The sequence below is a fragment of the Podarcis raffonei genome, chromosome 12, assembly GCF_027172205.1.
Source record: "Podarcis raffonei isolate rPodRaf1 chromosome 12, rPodRaf1.pri, whole genome shotgun sequence".
NCBI classification, from domain to species: Eukaryota; Metazoa; Chordata; class Lepidosauria; order Squamata; family Lacertidae; genus Podarcis; species Podarcis raffonei.
In genome coordinates, this window is record NC_070613.1 from 20,747,222 (window position 1) to 20,771,167 (window position 23,946).

Sequence of the window (23,946 nt, forward strand, 5' to 3'; positions counted from 1 at the left end):
GACACAGTTTCAGATATCTCCATCCCAAGTTGTTCAGGGATTTATAAATCACTACAAGTGTCCTCAGGTGCAGGTCCAGGAGGATCCAATGACCAGCCAGGGTGAGTGGAGTCAGTCCAGGGCCTGAGGGCACTAAACTGCAAAAGCTGAAACATGCAGGTCGGTGGTTCACCACACAGTGGTGCTCACAAACCCCAAGACTCCTCATTTCAAACTCCAGCAGCTCTTGACCATTGTAGAGTATGTGGAGTAGAATCTTCATCAGTGATAAATGGTGGTGGGCCTTGGTGATGTCCGAAACATGCCCTTTACTACTGTATTTTCATTGGTGGAATGTTGCAGAGTATGTGACAGGTGACATGGCATAGCCAAGGTGGAGCAGGGGGCAGCTGACCTTCCTAGGTCAAGTAAAACAAAAGAAATACAGTGGGGCCTCGGTTTACGAACTTAATCCGTTCCAGAAGTCCATTCTTAAACCGAAAGCGCTCTTATACCGAGGCGTGCTTTCCCTAATGAGGCCTCCTGCCGCCGGTGCCCTTCCACCGTTCGGATTCCATTCTTAGACCGAGGTAAAGTTCTCAAACCAAGACACTATTTCCGGTTTTGCGGCGTTTGTAAACCAAATCGTTCTTAAACCGGACTGCTCTTAAGCCGAGGTACCACTGTACTTAACTAACTGACCAATCACATCAGTTCTGGACCCCCCTAACAAAGTCCTGCCCCTCCTCAACAAAAATCCTGGCTCTGCCCATGATAGGTGACCAGCTGAAGAAGCCGGGGGGGGGGGGGAGAGAGAGAGAGAGAGAGAGAGAGAGAGAGAGAGAGAGAGAGAGAGAGAGAGAGAATTGCTACAGGCCATTTGTACTCAAGGAAAGGGCAACCATGTGGAAGATGGACCCAATCCAAGCCACTCATTCACTTTTTTGAAGGGAACACCAACTAGAAATAGAAGTTTCTTTACCAAGCATATCAAAAGGAAGCGGGGGGGGGGAGAGTCTATCAAAGCACCCAGGATATTAACGTCTGTGGGTTAACAGAATGTAGCTCTTGTGAAAGCCAAATGCCAAAATCATGGAGTTATATTTTTGTCTGACCTTGATTTTAGCGTTTTCTTACTCAGCACGGTTCACTTCATATTTGTTTTGTTTTAAAGTCTGGAATATTTTGCATTTCACCTTAATAGTTCCACTCTGTTTGAAATGTTTATATAGCGTGATTTACTACAATATGGATGTGTAATTATGTGATGATTAGACAAAACATTTCTGACAAGAAAGGAAAACAGTAGTTAATAATGTTTTCCATCTGTCTGGTAGAACTTCACTGAAAAGGCAGCCCCTTTGCATGGACCAAAGACCAAGGTTACACCTAGATGAGAGCACGGTAGAAGCAGTAATGCCTCCATAAATTCATTCTGATCGCTGCTCACACATTTTTGGAAAGCATTACCATCTGTTTTGCAGATAAATATTACAATAATTAATGTCAGCACATGTTTACATTACAGAATCTTAGAAGATTTCCTCCCTTTCCTCTGCAGAAATAAAGATGCCTTTTAAATGACTGGAATGAAACGCCCCATCGTTATTAGGTAAAACGAGTGTGTGTGTCAATAATGGCTCCTTTTATTACACAACTTTTGAGACATTTTAAAGTTTCTGTTCTCCATTTAGGGCAGAATTCTTGGCTGTCATTATTGTACCTAGACCAAAAAAAGAGCTGAAAACCTGCAGATCTAGCAACAAAGACTATGCCATCTGTGACCCTGTGACCCCACATTGGCAAATATTTTGCGCAATCCCCCCCCCAAAAAAACCCTCTGTAAGGAAGGGAGCATGTATTCATTCAAAACTCAAGTCCCCCTAAGGGACCTGATAGGTGCTGTTGCTTCTAGAACAGCCACTTTCGCAGAATCATGGGGTTCAGTCGGGAAGCCTTGTGGACTGCTCTCTTCCCCTCCGCTCTGCCAGGTCTGCTGATCAGAGGGGGGAATGTACATAATGTTGGATGCCACCCTGGCAGTCCTGTGGGAATTAATGGACAGGCTTTGGGAATGTTTTGTACGGAGGTGTGGAAATGGCGTCTGTCTGTTTTGATATGGCTCTTGGAGGACTGCAAAATCCACACAGGATATAATAACGTTTGTTTTCAACCCGCTTGTGGAGACTACCAGAGGTCACAAAGAAAGGAATAAATGACAACAATAAGAAGATGAGGAAAATAACAAAGAGAAGATGGAACAGAACTGTGAATATTATTTGGACAGAACTGTGAACATCAAAGCAGCAGCAAGAGAGATGTTTGGATCCCTTTCTGAGCTCGAAGCATGGGTACCCCCAACAAAAATTTGGCTGTGTAATTTGGAATTAATGTGATGTGATGTGATTGGCTTGTTAATAAAAATTATATTAAAAAAAAATGTTGAATGCAACCCGTCTCCAAGCAGTGAGAGATTCCAGGACTTCTAGGCGCTTACTGAGGCTTTGCGTTTCCTCTGTCTCCTGAGGCACAGCAGTGACTGTAAATATGGTTTATTTAGACATTGCTACAACCTGAGCCTACCATAGAGGGGTTCACAGCATTGACAACCCCAAACGGATCTTGCTTCTCCCGTAGTTTGGATTCCAGCAGAAAGCAGGCCTGGTTCTCTCTCTAGCTAGCTGCTTTACTTCTAGGTCATTTCACCACAAACCATCAACTCTAAACTCAGACTTCATCTTCTTGTCGTCACACACAGAGCCTTTCGTTTTCCTTAATGGCCCATCACCCAGGCAATTGCCTCAACAGGAAGCTAGGGTCGCTCATATTTTAACAGTTGCTGGATCCAGGGGTTAGGAGGGTCTCTGCATACAGCATCACCCCTCCCCAAAAAGCAACTCTAAACAATATGCTTCCAGCTGGGGCCTGATGGCAGAGAGCCAATATGGTGCCGCTGGCTGATATATAGATTCCTAGATACAGTGGTACCTCGGGTTACATACGCTTCAGGTTACATACACTTCAGGTTACAGACTCCGCTAACCCAGAAATATTACCTCAGGTTAAGAACTTTGCTTCAGGATGAGAACAGAAAATGTGCGCAGCAGCGGGAGGCCCCATTAGCTAAAGTGGTGCTTCAGGTTAAGAACAGTTTCAGGTTAAGTACGGACCTCCAGAATGACCCAAGGTACCACTGTACTGCTTTTGCTCTCTCTGATTGACTTGTCACTGAGGAGAGCCATCCCTGCATCGGCCAACTGATGCAAGCCATATTCACCAGAGCACCTCAAACACACATACCTTATCATTGCAGTACACACTCTTCCAGTTTCTCCATTATTGAGTCTCCAGACCTATGAGATGCTGTGGAAGGGACCATTTTAAGAAGGAAAACCGCCATTTAGGAGAATTATTGGAGATGCAGTCACACACAGAGATTTTCTTAGACTGCACATGGTGCCCAGTATCTCCAGCCATCTCAGTGGTTCTTTACACTGAATAATTATTGTTATGAACATTGAAATTGGCCAAAAGCATTAGTATGCATGCCAAAAGCGTAGGCTTCCTTGCTTAAAATAACAGCGGCTGCTTGTCCTGTGTTAATAGTTTTGCTACGGTATAAGCACAATATTGGGGGAAGCTTACGGAGACGAATGCTTCCAGCTGAAAATAATTTTACTCACTCGGTTTCAGTTACTTGTATCTTCCTTTTAAAATGCTTTAATCTTCTTTTATGCTCTTATGTCTTTTTATACTGCTATTTGCAAAATGCTTCGCAAAGGCAGGGTGTGTGTGTTACTATCATAATTATGACCTGTTTGGTTACTATTAAATGGTTACAGTGGTACCTCAGGTTAAGTACTTAATTCGATCTGGAGGTCCGTTCTTAACCTGAAACTGTTCTTAACCTGAAGCACCACTTTAGCTAATGGGGCCTCCTGCTGCCGCTGCGCCACTGGAGCACAATTTCTGTTCTCATCCTGAAGCAAAGTTCTTAACCCGAGGTACTATTTCTGGGTTAGCAGAGTCTGTAACCTGAAGCGTGTGTAACCTGAAGCATATGTAACCCAAGGCACCACTGTATTTGATAATATTGCTCTAGGTATTACTAGGGTGGGAATCAGGTTCTTTCCTAATGTTTTAACCTTGAATGCATCTAGCAGATGACCTTTGCACCTTACTGAAACCGCACATACAGCTGAAAGGTTAAGTAACGCCCTTAGTAGGAACATAAGAATTTAAGACGATCCTGCTTTTTCCAGAGCTGGATTAACCATTAAGCAAAATAAGCACATGCTTAGGGCATCAAGGGAAGGGGGACACCACAGAAATTTTCCATGGCCGAATTTTTAACATTAATGGTCACAAATCGCTCAGCCGAGGAGGAAAACTGGGGTGCCGTATTCCGGGGCCACACGCCTGTGCTAGTCACTGCTCCCCCAAAAGCACCTTTTTTTGGGGGGGTGAGATCACGACATCCCAAATGACCATTGTACTCTTGCATGAAAAAAGCGGAATGTCCCAGTTTTCTGGGGACAGTTGAGAGGTTTCGTGCATGTGTGTAGAAACTAGCCTATGGTGCAAGGACACAATTGACATTTCTTGCTCTATCCACTTTTGCTCCTGGCCCCACCCACTATGTCATGTGGCCCCCTAAAGGTTGCCCAGAAGGAATGCGGCCCTCAGAACGAAAAGGCTTCCGTGCCCCTCCTGGAAGACATCCAGATAAGTAGGTTTCCAAGCACAATTCAAAGAGTTGGTCTGACCTTTCAAGCCCTAAACGGCCTCGGTCCAGCCTGGACACTGAGGTCCAGCACCGAGGGCCTTCTGGTGGTTCCCTCGCTGCGAGAAGCCAAGTTACAGGGAACCAGGCAGAGGGCCTTCTCGGTGGTGGCACCCACCCTGTGGAACACCCTCCCACCAGATGTCAAGGCAACAAACAACTATTTTACTTTTAAAAGACAACTGAAAGTGGCCCTGTTTAGGGAAGTTTTTAATGTCTGACACTGTATTATTTTTAATATTTGGTTGGAAGCCGCCCAGAGTGGCTGGGGAAACCCAGCCAGATGGGCGGTGTATAAATATATAATTATTATCATTATTATTAGACTTTGTACAGACACCCTTGGACCAGAAGGGAGTCAGCCAGAGATTGGTTCCTGCCACTGATGTACCTGATGCAGCTTTTTAAGACAACCTGCACTTACATGCCCATATCCCTGAATTCGTCCGCTCACTCCAGTTCATCTTTCTCAGAATACAGTAGAAGGTTAATAGTGGGTAAACAGAGGACAATGTTGCTGCAGCTCCACTTGAGGACCATAACCTGAGTGAGTTACATAGGCTGGTTTGATCACAAAAAGAACCTCCTCGCCAGAGCTACACATTCCTGACGGTGACCAGTGCTGCAGTAGAAATTCTCAGTAACAGTCAGTATAACATTCCCGAATTTTGGTACTGGACAATATGGAAGCCGTATAAAGTCATAATACAGTGGTACCTTGGTTCTCAAACATAATCCGTTCCAGAAGCCCATTCGGCTTCAGAAATGTTCGAAAACTGAGGCGTAGCTTCCCATTGGTTGCAAGAGCTTCTTGCACTCAGTGGAAGCCGCATCTAGTGAATAATCTTTTGAAGCATATTCTCAAGAATATTCTCGGTTAATGAGGTGTGTACATTTAAAGCAGCTGTGTAGACAGTCGACACAGATTTTACAGTTTGTGGAGAATATTCTCCAGAGAATTTTCTAGCGGAGAACATTCTCACCTCACCTCACTAGCTGCATCGCGCGTTCAGGTTCCGAAAACATTAAAAAAATTGAAGGATTTACTTCCAGGTTTTCAGCGTTTGAGAGCCGAAACTTATGACAACGGAAGCATTCGGGAACCGAGGTACCACTGTCATCTAATTTAGCCCTGAGAGGCCTTTAGCCATAAGACAGCAGTACTGCTTTATATGGAGAGAAAGGGAAAACTAGAAATATTTTGAAAAAGGTTTTTAAAAAGAGAACAAAGGGGCTTAAGGGACAGGCCTTTGCACTGGTGTCCACGGACCTGGGCAGTGGCACCATGAAGTACAGTAGAGCCTGTTTATCTGTAAGAACAGAAGCCTATTTGGGGAAAACTGATCACTTGAGGAACAGTTTATTCCAAGGGGTGAGGAAGGGGTTGATTTATTATTTCTTCAGTTCTTCCTTTATTGCTTTTCTTCAAGTGGGTTGAGCGTGAGCATGCATTTCTATCGCTCCATTTTCTCATATATGCTTAAGGCTCCCCACTTAACACACGAGGCTGGCATACAATATGTTCCAGATGCAGAAATACGTGTCTTGACAGTCTCGAAACAGAACTATTTTATGTTTAGTATTTAATAACCTTCTCTTTGTCCCAGTGAAAATAAGTCACGGCTGAATTTCTCTGTCTCCACCGTTGATATTTTGTGCACCTGTTAGGAGACTTGCCATATGAAACCTTTGTCTACTGAGAGGAGGTGGAATGAATTTTTCATCTAATGAGGTTTTGCTTACATCTCCTATCCCTTCGGTAAACTCCCTGCACTGTTAGTCCCACCTTTCATACCAGGAATACAGATATTTGTGGGGCTCATGGTGTGGTTTATTGGTGCCTCAGGCTTTTCTGTCAGGCTTTTTCTTATTATTATTTTGCAAGAGTAACACAGATAAAGCCTTTTGTTGAATTGGGTCTAGATTTAGGTCTCTCTAGAGAGAGTTAAATCTACTAACGCTACTCGTCAGTGCCGTAATTGTGGCCAATAGATTTTCCTGGATGGCTTCCACTGTGGATTCAACCCAGACAAAGGCCACGAGTAGCCATCTGATTTTCCATTAAGGTAATTGTCAACGTGATTGTTTGCAGGGAGGAGATGCACCATACGTGTTTCCACTGGAAAAATGATAGCTGCAGAGAGATTATGCAAAGAACTGTACAGGAGGGGAAAAACTTTTTGTAGTAAACACAAAGTTTACTGTCAGTCTGACAAAACCCAGGAGTGAAGCTATGTTACTAATGGTTCTTTACTGCCACCTGCCGGCTTCTCTTTAAAGAAACAAATGCATAAAGACATACATCAGCCTTTCCCAACCTGGGGCCCACGACCCTGAGATTAAGAGTCTCAGGCTGAGCTATCCCTCCAGATGTTTCAGACTACAAATCCCAAGGGTTCCCTGTCAACGTGACCAACAGTCAGGGAGGATGGGAGTTATAGTTCAACAACATTTGAAGAGTGCCACGTTGGGAAAGGCTGATATGTATTATTCAGGCCAGGGATTCTCAGGGCCAAACTTGACTATGCCTACCACCTGACTTCACTTCTCCATTTGACTAGTTCAATATTGTTAAACAAAAACCAAAACAGGAGGCACAAAGCAAAATTAAAGTTTAGGGTGTTGCCTACTGGTACTACACAGCTTTTTTGTCTGTTTTTGTTGCTTGCACCACCCCTTTGCCAGCAGCAGTACTGCTAACAGCAGTCACTGGGCAGCTGCTGCCATTTTCTTTCCCCTAGAATGGTCCGAGAGCCATGGTTCCCAACGTGGGGGAGGGCAATTTGATTTTTAAGGGGGGCAATTCGAGAATGAGTTATTAACAGTGAATGGCCTTCCTCCACGTGAATAGTTCACGTTTTGAATATAGTGGTGCCTCGCAAGACGAAAATAATCCGTTCCGCAAGTCTCTTCGTCTAGCGGTTTTTTCGTCTTGCGAAGCAATCCTATTAGCAGATTAGCACTATTAGCGGTTCAGCGGCTATTAAAGGCTTAGCGGCTTAGCGGCTAAAAGGCTATTAGCGGCTTAGAAAAAGGGGGGGAGCGGGGGAAAATCGCAAGACTCGCAAGAGGTTTTCGTCTTGCGAAGCAAGCCCATAGGGAAAATCGTCTTGCGAAGCAACTCAAAAACGGAAAACCCTTTCGTCTAGCGGGTTTTTCGTCTTGCGAGGCATTCGTCTTGCGGGGCACCACTGTAATAAGAATTATATGTCGGGGGCGTGGGTATCAGGATTTTAGAGATGCTTAGGTGGGGCTGGCCAAAAAAAGGTTGGGAACCACTGTCCTAGAGTGATGCTACAGCATGCAATTAGAGTTGTTGCAGGTAAAAAAATAGTGGTGGCTGCCAGTAGTAGCAGACTTGGGGCTTTAAAATTTCAGCGGCGCCCTGTGTGAAGCCAAAAATTCTATGCCTGCCCCCACTTCGCACCGTCCCTTGTTTGTCATTGTTGCAGTGCCCTTTCAGCTCCATGCCCAGAACTGGTTGAGCTCTTTCCTTTCTTAGATTTCAGTGCAAAAGGTGAACATGCCCACAATTTTCCGTGCATCATTTTGTCTAGAATCATGTCTATATATCCATATTCTATAACTTGAAGGATTTATGTGCTGGATCCTCCATACCATATTTTGAAGGATTTCAATATTCTTTGGCTAGCTCCTGTCTACCTACTGCCTCACTACAATTTTTGCATTGCAGGATAGCTATTAAAAATGTGCTTCATATTATTCCCTTTTCAGGAAGCCTCTAGTTCCTATCAGATTGTAGTTACATGAAAAACACATTGCTCTGCTCTTAAGGACAAACACTGCATCTTTGTTGTGAAACACTTTGTATATACCACTGAGACAGCTGCTATAGTCTTCAAAACACCACACTGCTGTCCAACAGATAAAATATAAAAGAAATGATGTCACCTAATAATATGGCTTTTAAAGGTCTCTTGTCACGTGATATGGAGAGGGGGAGCAGGAAACAATGGACACTGAATGTGTTTAAGCACATTCACATATACAATGGTGGAAAAGAGATTATGGTTCAGCTGAGTTCAGCATTACACCTACAGATACACAATGGCTGCCAACTGTTTTTCCTGTGTTGCTCAACTACTTGGATTTAATTTCTGTGCTACTAAGTGGATGGGCAGGGAAGATACAACAGTAACACTGTGTGTGTGTGTGTGTGTGTGTGTGTGTGTGTGTGTGTGTGTAAACCCTTCCATTTATGAATGCACATACAGTGGTACCTCGGTTTTAGAATGTAATCCGTTCTGGAAGACCGTTCGAGTTCCAAAACCCAAAACTCAAAACGGAAGCCTCAGTATGGAAAACTCAAAACAGAAGCCGTGTTTCCTGTTCGACTGCCGAAGAGTGTTCGAAAACTAGCGTTCGAGTTCCGAAACATTCATCAATGGAGATGTTTGAAAACCAAGGGACCACTGTATTTAACAAATTTAGACACACAAATATAAGAGCAGGGCTTTTTTCAGCCAGAATTCGCTGGAACTCAGTTCTGGCACCTCTCAGGTGGGCACCATTGCCATGATAAGAGAACAAGGGAAATTAGTGGTGAGCTCCAGCACCTCTTTTTCTAGAATAGAACTGCTTGCTCCACACCTGGGTGTTACTTCAGAAAAACATCATTGCTGGCCTAACTGGACCCCTGCTTAGGCCCCCGGGCTGGAAGTTACTCACTGCTGTCCTAAGGGCTGGCTCAAGAGGTGCTGGATGCTGTGAAAAGACTGCTGGAAATGCTGGCTTCACACACCTGGGCTTATCCTGTAGCTTTTCCTAACACGTGGGCAGAGGCTGCTAAAAAGTGTTCACACAATCGTGAAAAGGCTGTCGGTGACATCCTGGTTCATACACTACAATTCTCAAAATCAACACAAATTACTGAGTTAGCTCATGCAGACTCTCTTCCTTATGTAGTCAGGAGTTTAGTGGAACAGTCTCAAGCCTATTTGTGTCAACAAGAAAAAATTGCTGGGAAAATGCATTTTAGATTGTGCAGTAACTCTCATCAGAGTCCATGCATTGTGAGTGATAGGTAATCCATCATCTCCAGTGACCATTAATAAATAACTCTTTGTAAACTAAATGGGCATCTGTAGGAAGATTCGGTTTTGCTAAAAAAAGTAACATTCATTTGAATATTATGATTAAGAGACCAGTACATAGTTTCTAAGTATCTACTAGGGCATGGGGGGGGGGGATGCAGACATTTGAAAACTACTCAAACCTACAAAAACATCGTGTTTGCATCAACAGGGGTCCAGGGAGTTAACCAGCAGCAAAGTCTTGGTTCGTTTCTATGAAAATTAGTCCCTTTCGCTTTACTTTGTGCTTGCTGAACTAGACAAGATACCATTCATGCAACTAGAAACTGCATGCATGGCTTTTAAAAAGGAAACATCATGCGATAGCTCAGTTAGCTAGAGGGTAGTGCTGATAATGCCAAGGTGGCAGGTTCTATCCTCATAAGGGACAGCTGATCCTCAGGAGCCCCTTCCAACTCTATTATTTTACATGGAAAGCAGGATAAGGATTCTGGTTGCGGGCGTAGGGAGCTTTAACCCAGGGGTCGGCAGCCTAAGGCCCATGGGCCACAAGCAGTCCACGGGGGTTGTTTAACCGGCCCATGAGCTGCCTGCTCAGCGAGTGCAGGGACTCACTTTCGCAACGCCAACCGGCACAGGGACTCACTTTCGCAACACCAAAAATTGCGTCTGTGCAGATGCCAGAAATTGTGGGCGCGCATGCAATCCGGCCAATGGAGGGCTCTCCGCTGGAGTGAACCAGCCCAGGCAAGGTAAACCTTGCCGACCTCTGCTTGAACCCTTTGCACCCCTGATGTTCCAGTCCCTGACTTATGCTATCTGCATTTTAAGAAAAGCTCCCATTCATGGCAATGGACATTTTTCTTGAAATGCAGATAGCAGTCACCGAGGACTGATCAAGACCATAGTAGGAGACAAAGGGCCAAACCCCCTTAGATTACCACCAGAGCCCCAATCCAGATTAGAGTCCTTGCATGATGAGTGAGAGAAGGCTAATCATTATTTAAAATAGTGGTAGTGGAAAGTAATTTAGATATTCTCTCCTCTGCTCACCACACCTCTCTCCCCTTTCCTTATGTGGTGAGCCTTGCTCTCCAGGTGTTTTAGACTACAACTCCCTTCAGACCCAGCCAGCATGGGCAATAGGCATGGAAAATGGGAGTTGTAGTCTAAAGCGCTTGGAGGGCACCAGGTTGGGAAATATTGCCCTGTACATTTGTAATCTTCACATCTCAGCTGGGTTCACACAACACAGTAAACCATAGTTAATGGGCTGCTGTGAATGCATAGATGGCTCCCACTTCCTCCTCTAACTTTTGTGGTTCTACAGCTCCTGTTCTATTGCATTTTTATTGTTATTCTGTAACTGCAACACTATTTTATTTGTGTTGGGTGGTTGTTTTAGTGTTTTATTAAGTCATCCTATGCTCAAAAAGGGAGAAATGGAAGGATAAAACACTGAATAAATAAAACAGAGCAAGCAAAAGCAACAAAGCAGGATGCCTGGCTTAGTGTTTTGTGTGAAACATGGATCATAGCTTGCTTCTCTCAAAACAGACTACTATTTGAAACACAGATTTGGCTTAACGTTCATGGTTTGTTTAAGTCAAACCACGATCCCCGGTTCAGATGTAGTGCTAAGCTACTCGTACGTGCTGTGGAAGGAGAAAAGCAGACGTAATCTCTATGTTCATGGTAAACCATTAAATATGGTTTAACCCTGATATGCAAACTGAGCCACTGTGTTCCTATGATTATGTTGGACCTAAATTCAAAGATTAAGGTGTTTGGCTTCTTTCCCACTCATTCTGTGTGTTTTCTATAACTATTCTTCTTTGACTTGAATCCTTAGCCTAAACTTTAAACAAGCAAGGCGGACCCAGCCAACCACATTCTTACACACAAGCAAATTTCCATTAACTCTAATCAGAGTTCCAAGAAGAAAATACATCTCTCCTAGAGACATGAAAATAGTTTCATGTCTAAACTCTAAAGAAATATTGAAGAGATGTTATCGGGGAGAACAACATGTAGTGCAACGTTTTATGTAAACAAAGCACTGTGGTTGCGATCTCAGGGAAGCATCCCTCTTTTCTTTAAAGTGGCTAATAATGATTTAAAACCAAAGCATAGTTTTGTAATAGAATGTGCATATTAGCTTGCTTTGTTTTTCCTGTGCAGCGCATACATTATTTGGTCGTGTTCTTTATTGTTTCGGGACTTCTGCCAATTAATAATTAGAAATAAAAAAATATTATAAAATAAAATATTAGCCATCTATTCCACCAAGGTATAGCTAAGTGGTGCAATCAATCATTCCCAGTGACCCTTTCAATGGCACCCTTCACCAGTCTGATAATTTAACAATCACCCGACAGCCTAATAATTCCTTGCTCAAATGCCCAGCATGCTTTCAGCAGTACCTTTTTCATTTTTGTTTCCAGCAGCGTATTATGGATTCTCTTCTGGAAAACTATTGAACGCAATATACCTTCCGACTTTTGGAACCATGTCAGGAATTTTGGAAATGTCTGGATAAGCCATTTTTATTTCCAAAGTCACTCTGAAAAAAGGCAATACCTGTGTGTGGACTTTTGAGTTTTTATTTAAGAGATGAACACAGCTATCTTTGCTTTTTATGCTTAGGATTGTTCACTCAAACCTGCACGTTTGCTATTGATCCACAAATGTTACAATGGTATTTACCATAATGAACATATAGTGCTGCCTGAAGGATGCCGTGCACAGATGCCAGGTACTTGCAGCCAATCATATCCATGCAGACATATATTTCAGATCCTAGATCTTACACTTCATGAAGCTGATGGTATAATAATATAGTAGCTGCAGTAAAAGTGCTTACTATTCAAAGCAGATAATTTCTAAAGCTCCACCTTTGCCAAAACAGCAATCAAATCTAACTTTCTGCAGTTCTAATGCTGCTGCCTTGGACTCCTTTGGGAGAAAGAGCAGGTATACCTTTGATAAATAAATGAATAAATTTGCTCATAGTAGCTTGCTCCTTAGTAAGTCTGGTTAGGGTTAAGGACTACTCAGTTCTCTCTCTGCTCAAGTGATTTTTCTTTTGCATTCTCATGTTCATCCCCATGGAACTATCTTGTCGTGTAAACGATTCCACATGAAATAAGCCATGGGTACAAGAAACTAGAATTTGTCAGACTGGAGCAATATTTGAAGCTAGAAGGTATGCGTCTGAAATTCCTCGGCAGGTGTGTTTCTAGGAATATCAGCAGATGTACCATCAGAAATAGGGATGTGGGTGGCGCTGCGGGTTAAACTACAGAGACCAGGGCTTGCCGATCAGAAGGTCGGCGGTTCGAATCCCCGCGATGGGGTGAGCTCCCGTTGCTCGGTCCCTGCTCCTGCCAACCTAGCACATCAAAGTGCAAGTAGATAAATAGGTACCGCTCTGGCGGGAAGGTAAACAGCGTTTCTGTGCGCTGCTCTGGTTCGCCAGAAGCGGCTTAGTCATGCTGGCCACATGACCCGGAAGCTGTATGCCAGCTCCCGCAGCCAATAAAGCGAGATGAGCGCCGCAACCCCAGAGTCGGTCATGACTGGACCTAATGGTCAGGGGTCCCTTTACCTTTACCATCAGAAATGTGAAGGTGCCTACAGAGTTAGCTTAAAGGGAACGTTTTCTTGGAAACATCACCAAGGTGTGAGAACAAAACTTAAAAACTAAGTAAGTCAACAAACTAATCTTTCAAAGGTGGTCAACAATCCTGACTATTCTGAATGACTATCAGTTTTTTACAGCTGAGTATTTGGTGCCATCGTGTGGCCAATTTAATTTTACATATCTGAGCGAGTGGGTTTAATACAACTCCTGCCACCACACATCACTAACCACTGGCCATGCTGGCAGGAGCGGATGAGAATCTGAGCCCACCAACTTCGGTGGGGGGGGGGAAAGGTCCCCCATCCCAGCTGTAAGGCATGAGCTAACAGATGAGGTGATTGAGAAACCTTATATATGACTTGCATCCCAAAGCCAGACAAATTTCAAAACAATCCCTTTTAAATACATACACAAGATAGCTTTAAGCACATACAATTTCCTTCTCCAAGGAGTGTCAAATCTCCCTCTCTTGAGATATATCTGTTCTTCATGTTACAAGGTGCAATTGCTAATAATTGCTCTGGGCTACAACCAAAGCATTAGATAAAGAGATCAGAAGAGAGCACAGCATGCAATTTATGTCACTACCTGCTATTTGAATAGAGACTGAAGCAGTGTTGGTACAGCATCTTCACTTGTGAATTGAAACTACCGGTAGTCTTTCTTGCATCGAATGCACACCGACAATACAATCATTTTGGTGAATGAAAATACAACTCTTAGTTCTTTGCCAGATTTATTCATAACAAGAGAGTAAATATTTGCTTATGGTGAACTAAATGTTCAGATTTATAATGACAAGGAACTAAAAACCTGAGCAGATTTAACGGGGCAGCTACTTCCGCAGCCATGGAATGATTGGAATTGCTACTGGAACCATGTTACAGTGGTACCTCAGGTTACAGATGCTTCAGGTTACAGACTCCTCTAACCCCGAAATAGTACCTCGGGTTAAGAACATTACTTCAGGATGAGAAGAGAAATCACAGGGCGGCGGCACGGCGGCGGCGGGAGGCCCAATTAGCTAAAGTGGTGTCTCAGGTTAAGAACAGTTTCAGGTTAAGAACAGACCTCCAGAACGAATTAAGTTCTTAACCCGAGGTACCACTGTACTTATTTCCTTGCTGCTCATCCCCAATCCTCTTTGCTCTCTGTGGGTAACATTTGCTATTGCATCTGCTATTGTCAAGTGCTACTGGTTTCATGTCCCTTTGGCATGAGAATCTTGACTCCATATCCATGCTCAACCTTGTTGATCCATGATAACCTTGTTGTCTGTCAAAGGTAGCCCCACGTAGGGTGCATTGCAGTAGTCCAAGTAGGCAGCTGTTCCACCATTGTGAGCATCCTTGCGCTATAAATGTCATCCATATCTTTAGAACCATTTTGAGGAGAATGTTTCTAGTTATTTTTCTCAGGTCTCTTCGTGGTCTCATTTTTATTCCTGTATTTTTAACATTCTTTGGGTTTCGTGGTGGGATTTTCAGGCAGACAGAACCAAAACAATAGCAAGGGCACTGAAAATTCACCCAATGTTTAAGGAAAAAACTGCTTATATGCAAACATGATTGAGGAACTTGGCTTTTAGAAGACATTATGAAACTACCTAGTGTCAATATGGGAAAGTACACCAAAGCTACCTGCAGCTAAAGCCAATCCATCTCTCCTCTGAAGGCCTTGAAATTAGATATAGCTTGTCAACCCAAAGGAATATGATCCATTTTCCCTTTCTACTAATCTTCCTATTTATAGATGACTGTTTGAAGCCATTCTGCAACAACATGCTGCAGTATTTGCATTTTAATCTTAGCAGAAACTCCTGGCCTCTCATCCTGTGTGTCAGTGTCTAAGCTGTTGCGGGGGGGGCATGTATGTGTGTGTGCAGTCCACACTGGGCAGGTTTGTAGGTGACCTCCTTAAAAGAAGCTTAACAACTTTTGGATGCACCTGCCCCAAAGGTGGGGTGTCAGGCCCAAAGGTGTAACTCACTATTCGTACTGCGTTGTGGTTAAGAGAAAATCTTTGTTAAATCACATATTTAATGCCTCAGCATTAAACACCCACAGTTTATAGAGCTTAACTCATGTCGACTCTGTGTTTGGGATGGAAACCTCCAGTTCCTGCTGCAAATATCTTTCCCATTTCCAACAATGCAAAAGATTTGTTAGATAAATTACCGTATTTTTCGCCCCATAGGACGCACCGGCCCATAGGACGCACCAAGTTTTTTTGGGGGGAAATAAAGAAAAAAATTTTATTTCCCCCCCAGGTGCTTGTGGGGCCAGCAGCGGGGAGAAGCGCTCTTCTCCCCGCAGCCTGCCTTCAGACCAGGTCCGGGGACAGCGGGAAGACATGCTGCGCCTCCCCGCTGTCCTCAGAGCTTGCGGGGCCGGCAGTGGAGAGAAGCGCTCTTCTCCCCGCCGCTGACCTTCAGACCAGGTCTGGGGACAGCAGGAAGACGCGCTGCACCTCCCCGCTGTTCCCGGAGCTTGCGGGGCCGGCAGCAGAGAGAAGCGCTCTTCTCCCCGCCGCCCGCCTTCAGACCAGGTCCGGGGACAGCGGGAAGACGCGCTGCGCCTCCCACCTGTCCCCGGAGCTTGCGGGGCAGGCAGCAGGGAGAAGCACGCGTCTCCCCGCCGTCAGCCTCCAAACCACATCGGGAGACAGCGGGATGGCGGCGTTCCGCCTCCCCGCTGTCCCCCGACCTTGCGGGGCTGGCACTGGGGCTCTCCTGAAGCCTGGAGAGCGAGAGGGGTCGGTGCGCACCGACCCCTCTCGCTCTCCAGGCTTCAGCGAAGGCCTGCGTTCGCCCCATAGGACGCACACACATTTCCCCTTCATTTTTGGAGGGGGAAAAGTGCGTCCTATATGGCGAAAAATACGGTAAACTGGTTACATTATCACCAAATTAATGAATTGTATAAACTGGATAAGAAAAACGGCTTTGCTTTTGAAAAATCTAAGTTGGAGACGGAGTTGTTGGGTACTAAAGTTGAAAAATTATCTAAAATGTACAAGTCATTGTTGGAGTGGAATACAAAAGATGAACAAGTTAAATCTGTGATGATAGATTGGGCAAGGGATGTAGGACATAATATAATGTTTGAGGATTGGGAAAGATTGTAGAAGAAAGGGGTCAAGTTCACTGCATGTACTGTGTTAAAGGAAAATATAATGAAAATGATGTAGAGATGGTATTTGACTCCTGTAAAATTAGCAAAGATATATCATAACTGTGACAATCTATGTTGGAAATGTAAAGAAAAGGAAGGAGCCTTTTATCATATTTATTGCACAAAGAAGTGGGCATTGATAGATAGATAGAACGCGAGCCCAAGCAGGGGCCGTCCACCACCCCCACTGCCGCCCCTCCCGTCCAAGTCTGCAGCGCCTTGGGAGCCCGAGCAGAAGGAGGCGCGTGGAAGTGGAACGCAGCCGCGCCAGGGGAAATAACGCCTGCCGGGCAACGGACGGCGGCGCCGACCCTCCGACGGCGCGCCGGGAAGAGCGGCCGCACCACGCAGAGCCCAGCGGCCCGGACGTCGCGGCTGCCTGGACTATGGCGCCCCGCGGCTGCCACACGGACTGCGTGGAGCGGCCCCTGTCTCGCGCGCTCCGCCGCTTCGGCGCCTTGGTGGGCGCGCACCCGTGGCCCTTCCTGCTGGCGCCCGTGGCGCTCACCGTCGGGCTGGGCACGGGCTTCGTGATGCTGCGCAGCCGCGAGGCCAACGACATCGAGGGCCAGTACACGCCCGTCGGGGGCCCCGCCAAGGCCGAGCGTTGCTTTATCCGGACGCACTTCCCGACGGACGACGCCCGGCGCTTCTCCCCGCAGAGGCTGAGCACCGAGGGCTCCTTCGCCTCCTTCATCGCCGTGGCCTCCGCCTCCGGGGGCAGCGACTCGGTGCTCACCAAGGCGGCCTTCACGGAGCTGCTGGAGCTGGACTCGGCGGTGCGGGCCATGACCGCCGGCGAGCGAAACTTCGCGGACCTCTGCGCGCGCTGGAACAACACTTGCCTGAGCCCCAACCCGCTGATCACCGCCGTCGAGGGCGACGCGGCCGCCATAGAGACGCTGCTGCCCTCGCTCACCTTCCCGCTCTACCAGAGCCACGTGTTCCTGGGCTACTTCCTGGGCGACGTCGTGCTGGGCCCGGGAAATGGCACTGCGCGCCCCGTCCGGGCAGCCCGGGCGATGCGCCTCTTCTACTTCTTCCAGGAGGATGGAGCTTCGCAGCGACAGGCCAGCAAGGTCTGGATCGAGTCCTTTCTGGAGCGCATCCCCGTCGTGCTGAGCACTATGAACCTCCATTTCACCCGGGTAAGGGCCGCGCGTGCACGTCTCGGGAGGCGGGCAACTTTGGTCAAACCACTTTGCGACGGCGCTGCCTTGTGCTCGGCAGTTGCGTCCTTCGCTTTGATAAAAAGCCGTCGAGGTTCTCAAGCGTGGGTTGGCTTTCCTCGCCCGAAAGGCTCCTAGGGCAATAGAAGCAGGAGGACAGGCCCTGCCCCAGCCTTGCCATCCAAAAGCCGGGACGGAAAAGGGATGCGGAGGAAGCTCAGAGCTGCGCTGACTCTGTGGCTTATATGTTAGGATGGGGCTAGCTAGCACCTGCAGGATGCAACCCTCCCCTTGCATAACAATATAATAACGAATTTATATACATACAGCCATGGGTGCCAACTTGAATAAAATATTGTGGGGCCCAGGTAAATAGACATCAGAGGGCTCTCCAGGCCTGAGATCAGAGTCCAGCATTATGATTAAGATGTATGTAGGTGCCATGACCTATATTCTCTAACCTCAAAAATACACATTTTAAAAATATGCATATCCTTTATTAAAGAATGGCTTGGTGCTCTGAAGGGGAGCAGTGGAAGATGAGCAACCATTGGAAACCTTCCCTCCCTCCATACCCAGAATGAGCAAAGGCAGAGCTTTAAATCAGACCACCCTCAATCTTTTAGATTATATTAAACTCTGTGGCTTATATGTTAGGATGGGGCTAGCTAGCACCTGCAGGATGCAACCCTCCCCTTGCATAACAATATAATAACGAATTTATATACATACAGCCATGGGTGCCAACTTGAATAAAATATTGTGGGGCCCAGGTAAATAGACATCAGAGGGCTCTCCAGGCCTGAGATCAGAGTCCAGCATTATGATTAAGATGTATGTAGGTGCCATGACCTATATTCTCTAACCTCAAAAATACACATTTTAAAAATATGCATATCCTTTATTAAAGAATGGCTTGGTGCTCTGAAGGGGAGCAGTGGAAGATGAGCAACCATTGGAAACCTTCCCTCCCTCCATACCCAGAATGAGCAAAGGCAGAGCTTTAAATCAGACCACCCTCAATCTTTTAGATTATATTAAACTGATATGGAAGAGGAATGCTTTTTTTAGGCTGCAGTCCCATGTCCGCTAAACATGGAAGTAAAATGTGATGTTCTTCTCAGTGGACACATGTAGGGTTGCTGAAATTAAACAGGCTTGAAAAAACTGGGCAGAGAGTTTTTTAAATTATCGTGCAAAAAGTATTTCCATGGAATGAAGTTGCCACTTTCTGGAGCTTCCAACTAACCGTTGTTGTTGTTGTTGTTTACATAATGCAGTGAAGGAAATTACAATATAACCATTCATTCTATGATTTTTCTTAGCCAGCCTTGATACCCTCCAGAATATTAAGCTACATCTTAAGAGATCTATTATGCAATAGTTTGTCTTATTCTTTCTTTCCTCACTTGGCAGGTGACCTATTTTTCCTCAGAATCCAGACAGAAAGAATTTGGAAAAATTACCAAGCGCGTGATCCCATTGGTTTCTGTCACATATTTTTTAACAATATTCTTTTCCATTGTATCATGTGCAAGGTAATCTCCCCACCTTAATTCTTTGGAGAGGGAGGGAAAATCCCTGTCCCCCCCACCCCACCATCACAGGTAGATCTGCAATATGCACTAGCTAAGTGAAGTATTGTAGATGGGTAGATCTGCTTAAAGAAATCCCAGTACAGTGGTACCTCGGTTAAGAACTTAATTCGTTCTGGAGGTCCGTTCTTAACCTGAAACTGTTCTTAACCTGAGGTACTTTAGCTAATGGGGCCTCCCGCTGCTGCCACACTGCTGGAGCACGATTTCTGTTCTCATCCTGAAGCAAAGTTCTTAACCCGAGGTACTATTTCTGGGTTAGTGGAGTCTGTAACCTGAAGCGTGTGTAACCCAAGGTACCACTGTATTGAAAGCTAATTGGTAAAGTGTCACTCAGCAAATGAAGTGAAAGTCTCATGAAAAACACTGCAGCAAAATGGAGTCAGAGATGTGGCCCAATTGTAGGCCTACTATGTAGAGTGAAGCCCACTAGTAGACGGAAGAGGCAATGTTCTCAATAGCTAGAGTGGCTTGTTCACTCTCTGTCAGTTTCAATTTCTCAAAGTTACTGTTTCTATTTATTCCTCCCCCCCCCATAATATTTTCTTGATTTAGTGTGTATTTTTGTGTTCTTATATTGTGAACCCCCCTGTGATCATTGGGTTGAAGGGCGGTATATAAATTTAATAAAAGTTAATAATAAAAAGTGCAATAATAACAAAAATAAAACAAATTAAAAATGTAACCTATGAAACGTCACAGCCCGTAAAAACCAAAGGACAAAGGTACAACACAGTTCCAAAGAGATAATAAAGTGTTAACCCATACAAAGGTTTCCTTTACAAATCATAAAGATAAGTTTCTTAAAAATGCAAGTATTCGCCATCTGTGAACTCCATCATTATTAAACCCTAGAGAATTTCTATTTCTCACAGTTGCAAGAAATACGTGCAACTGCTATGTGGCACTGTCATTTTGTTCAAGGAAGCTGCAAATTGGCACATTACCACGGAACTCTGAACCCAAACATAATTCTTCTTTATCTGCTTTACAGGATGGATTGTGTACGGACAAAAATTTGGATTGCAATTTTTGGGGTGATGTCAGCAGGATTATCTGTCGTCAGCAGCTTTGGATTACTGCTGTTTTGTGGGGTGCCATTTGTTATCACAGCCGCAAATTCACCCTTTCTTATACTTGGTAAGTCTGTACATTCCTCATGCCTTCTTATCCATTGGGCTTTCGATGGGTGTGCCTAAAGTAGGTACTGGGCAGTAATCCCATATAAAACTATGATCATTTGGAGAATTTAATGCTAATTCTTGTTTTTTTATTTGAAATTACATAAGTAAGCAGAAAAGTTTTATATCACATGTGTTGCAGGGGGCGGGGCCAGATGACTCCTCCAATCTCTTCCAACACTATAATTCTATGATGCTATCAATGGGCATATGCACACATTTTTCATTACACGCCTTCAAAACATTTATTAGCAAAGGGCAGATCTGGCCTTGATTGCTCCTCCTACATGAGGGGAATGTCGCCAAAATGAAAACTTGTGTGGAACAAGGAAAGCTTGCTTTGTGTGCAGTGTGTTTACGCAAGCCAATGCTTTTCTATCCCTGCTGTTATAAATTCCTGAACATTCTTTGTAAAGCACTCAAATATCATTTTATAAAGAAAAGTAGGTTTCCGATTTGTAAATACAGCCATGCCTCGGTTCTCGAACGGAATCCGTTCCAGATTCCGAAACTGTTCAAAAACCAAGGCGCGGCTTCCGATTGGCTGCAGGAGCTTCCTGCAGCCAATTGGAAGCCGTGTCAGACGCTCAGGTTCTAAAGAACGTTTGCAAACCAGAACACTCACTTCCGGGTTTGCAGCATTTGGGAGCCAAAACGTTTGAGTCGCAAGGCGTTCGAGAACCAAGGTACCACTGTCAATAAATGACTAGGTGTGTTTCCCTAGTAAATATCCATGTTGTTCTCCTATGGCATGTTTGGAACTGGTATGTTACATATTTTTCTATTCTTCAGGGGTTGGTGTTGATGACATGTTCATCCTGGTATCCTGCTGGCAGCAGACGAAAGTGAAGAAGGGAGTCATAGAACGGATGGCTGACACCTATGCAAAGGCAGCTGTCTCCGTTACCATCACAACACTTACCGACGTTTTAGCCTTCTACATTGGAGTTGAAAGTTCCCTTGTGTCTATTCAGTCATTTTGTTTGTATACGGGCACAGCCTTTGTGTTTTGCTACATCTACAACCTGACTTTCCTTGGGGCAGTTCTTGCTCTTAATGGCCGAAGGGAAGAGAGCAACAAGCATTGGCTCACGTTCAAGAAAGTGATGGATAAGCCTCAGGATTCGAAGAGCCCTATGTATAACAGGTGCTGTATAGGAGGGGCTTTCGATGAGTCCACTGGAACAGAGACTGAACATCCCATGTATGGCTTCTTTAAAAATCACTATGCCCCCTTCCTGATGCACACCAGGACCAAGTTGTCTGTGGTAGTCCTGTATCTGGCATACCTGGTTAGTAGTGTTTACGGGTGCAGTCAGCTTAAAGAAGGTATAAATGTTCGACACCTAGCTGTAGATCGTTCTTATGTCGTTGCGTATTACGACTCAGAAGAAAAACATTTTACTGAGTATGGCCCAAGGCTCATGGTTGCTGTTACAGAAAGCATACCATATTGGAATTCATCTTTCCGTGCAGATCTTGAGAACTGCATGCAGTTGTTTGAAGAGTCCTCCTATGTGGATAAGAGATTATCCGAGTCATGGCTGAGAACTTATGAAATGGTTGCAAAAGGGGCATCTTTAAATTTAGATGACCGTACGTCATTTATGACTAACTTAAAGACTCTTTTCCAAGCAAATCCAGAGTATGAGTGGGATGTGAATATTAGTGCTACTGAAATAGTTGCATCGCGGTTTTTCATACAGACCGTCAATGTTACTACTGCAGTACATGAGAAAAATCTTTTAAACCAAATGAGACAACTTGCTGAGGACTGCGAGACGCCACTATTGGTTTATCATCCAGCTTTTATATATTTTGATCAATTTGCTGTAATAATGGAATACACCATTCAAAATGTTTTGATTGCTGCTGGTGCCATGTTAGTAACTTCTTTGCTGCTCATCCCCAATCCTCTTTGCTCTCTGTGGGTAACATTTACTATTGTATCTGTTTTTGTCGGTGTTACTGGTTTCATGGCCCTCTGGAATGTGAATCTTGACTCCATATCTATGATCAACCTTGTCATCTGCATAGGGTTCTCAGTAGACTTCTCTGCTCATATTTCCTATGCCTTTGTTTCCAGTGAGAAACCCAAAGTGAACGATAAGGCAGTGGAAGCTCTCTACCGCCTTGGTTTCCCTATCCTACAGGCCGCTGTTTCCACCATTGTGGGCATCCTTGTGCTGCCCATGTCATCCACTTACGTCTTCAGAACCTTTTTTAAGATAATGTTTCTAGTTATTGTTTTCGGGTCTCTTCACGGTCTCGTTTTTATTCCTGTATTTTTAACATTCTTTGGGTTTTGTGGTGAAGTTTCAAACAAAGAGGACCAAAATGATAGCAAGGGCATTGAAAATTCACCCAATGTTTAAGGAAAACATTGTCCATATGGAAACAAGATTGAGGAACTCGGTTTTCTAGAAGGAAATGTTATGGGGAAACTGAGGTTTTAGAATGAAAAATGGAACTAGTGATTGTGAACATGGAAGGAAAAACCATAATCAATCTATATTGCCTGTAAATAGCTTGTTAATATGTTCAGTTGTTCCTTATGTTCCATAGCTATCTAATCTTCCTATTTATGTCATGTAAATACACCACTTGGCTTAAAATTTTCACTTGAAAGGTGTTATGGTTTGTTACAAGACTCCAAAACAATACATGTTTATTTGGCAAAGCACATTCCAGTCATTTGCTGACAGTATGGCACACCCAAAATAAATGAATGTGGGATAGAGATTGCTCAGGTGACTCATTCTGTAACAACATGCTGTGGCGATTGCCCTTTAATCTTAGCAGAAACTCCTGGCTTCTTGTCCTAGCTGCTCCTCAGGTTCCAAGTCGGCAAAATGAAACGAAACGATTTATGTATAGGGGGATGCGGTATGGAAAGGAGAGAGCACTGTCTGCATTGATGGTGGTGTTATGAATGCTTCTAAGAGGCAAATCAAGAAATCCCTTTTCAACTGGAGGTGGTTGTATTCTGAGATTCCCCTGGTCCAGAATTCCTTCCCATAAGTAGAAGACACAGGACAGTCAATGTGAAGTTTGGCAGCAGGGAAATTCCAACAGCACAGAATCTGGATTCTCTTCTTCTTCGTGAGAAGGGAATTTCCATGTTAAGACAGGGCAGTGTGAAACTTCAATATTACAGTACTGTATTCATTATTGCAGGGATGCGGGTGGCACTGTGGTCTAAACCATAGAGCCTAGGGCTTGCCCACCAGAAGGTTGGTGGTTCGAATCCCTGCGATGGGGTGAGCTCCCGTTGTTTGGACCCAGCTCCTGCCCACCTAGCAGTTTGAAAGCACGTCAAAGTGCAAGTAGATAAATAGGTACTGCTCTAGCAGGAAGGTAAACGGCGTT

At 44.7% G+C, this 23,946-nt stretch overlaps 1 protein-coding gene across 1 annotated transcript; it reads left to right on the forward strand.

Annotated features, from left to right (window-relative positions):
- Nucleotides 1-17,018: 17,018 nt before the first annotated feature.
- Nucleotides 17,019-23,107, forward strand: LOC128424402 (patched domain-containing protein 3-like). The gene is made up of 4 exons (XM_053410480.1): nt 17,019-17,780; nt 19,218-19,339; nt 20,391-20,536; nt 21,370-23,107. The coding sequence occupies exons 1-4, from the start codon at nt 17,019-17,021 to the stop codon at nt 22,950-22,952; spliced, it is 2,613 nt and encodes an 870-aa protein (XP_053266455.1). The 3' UTR covers nt 22,953-23,107.
- Nucleotides 23,108-23,946: the final 839 nt, after the last annotated feature.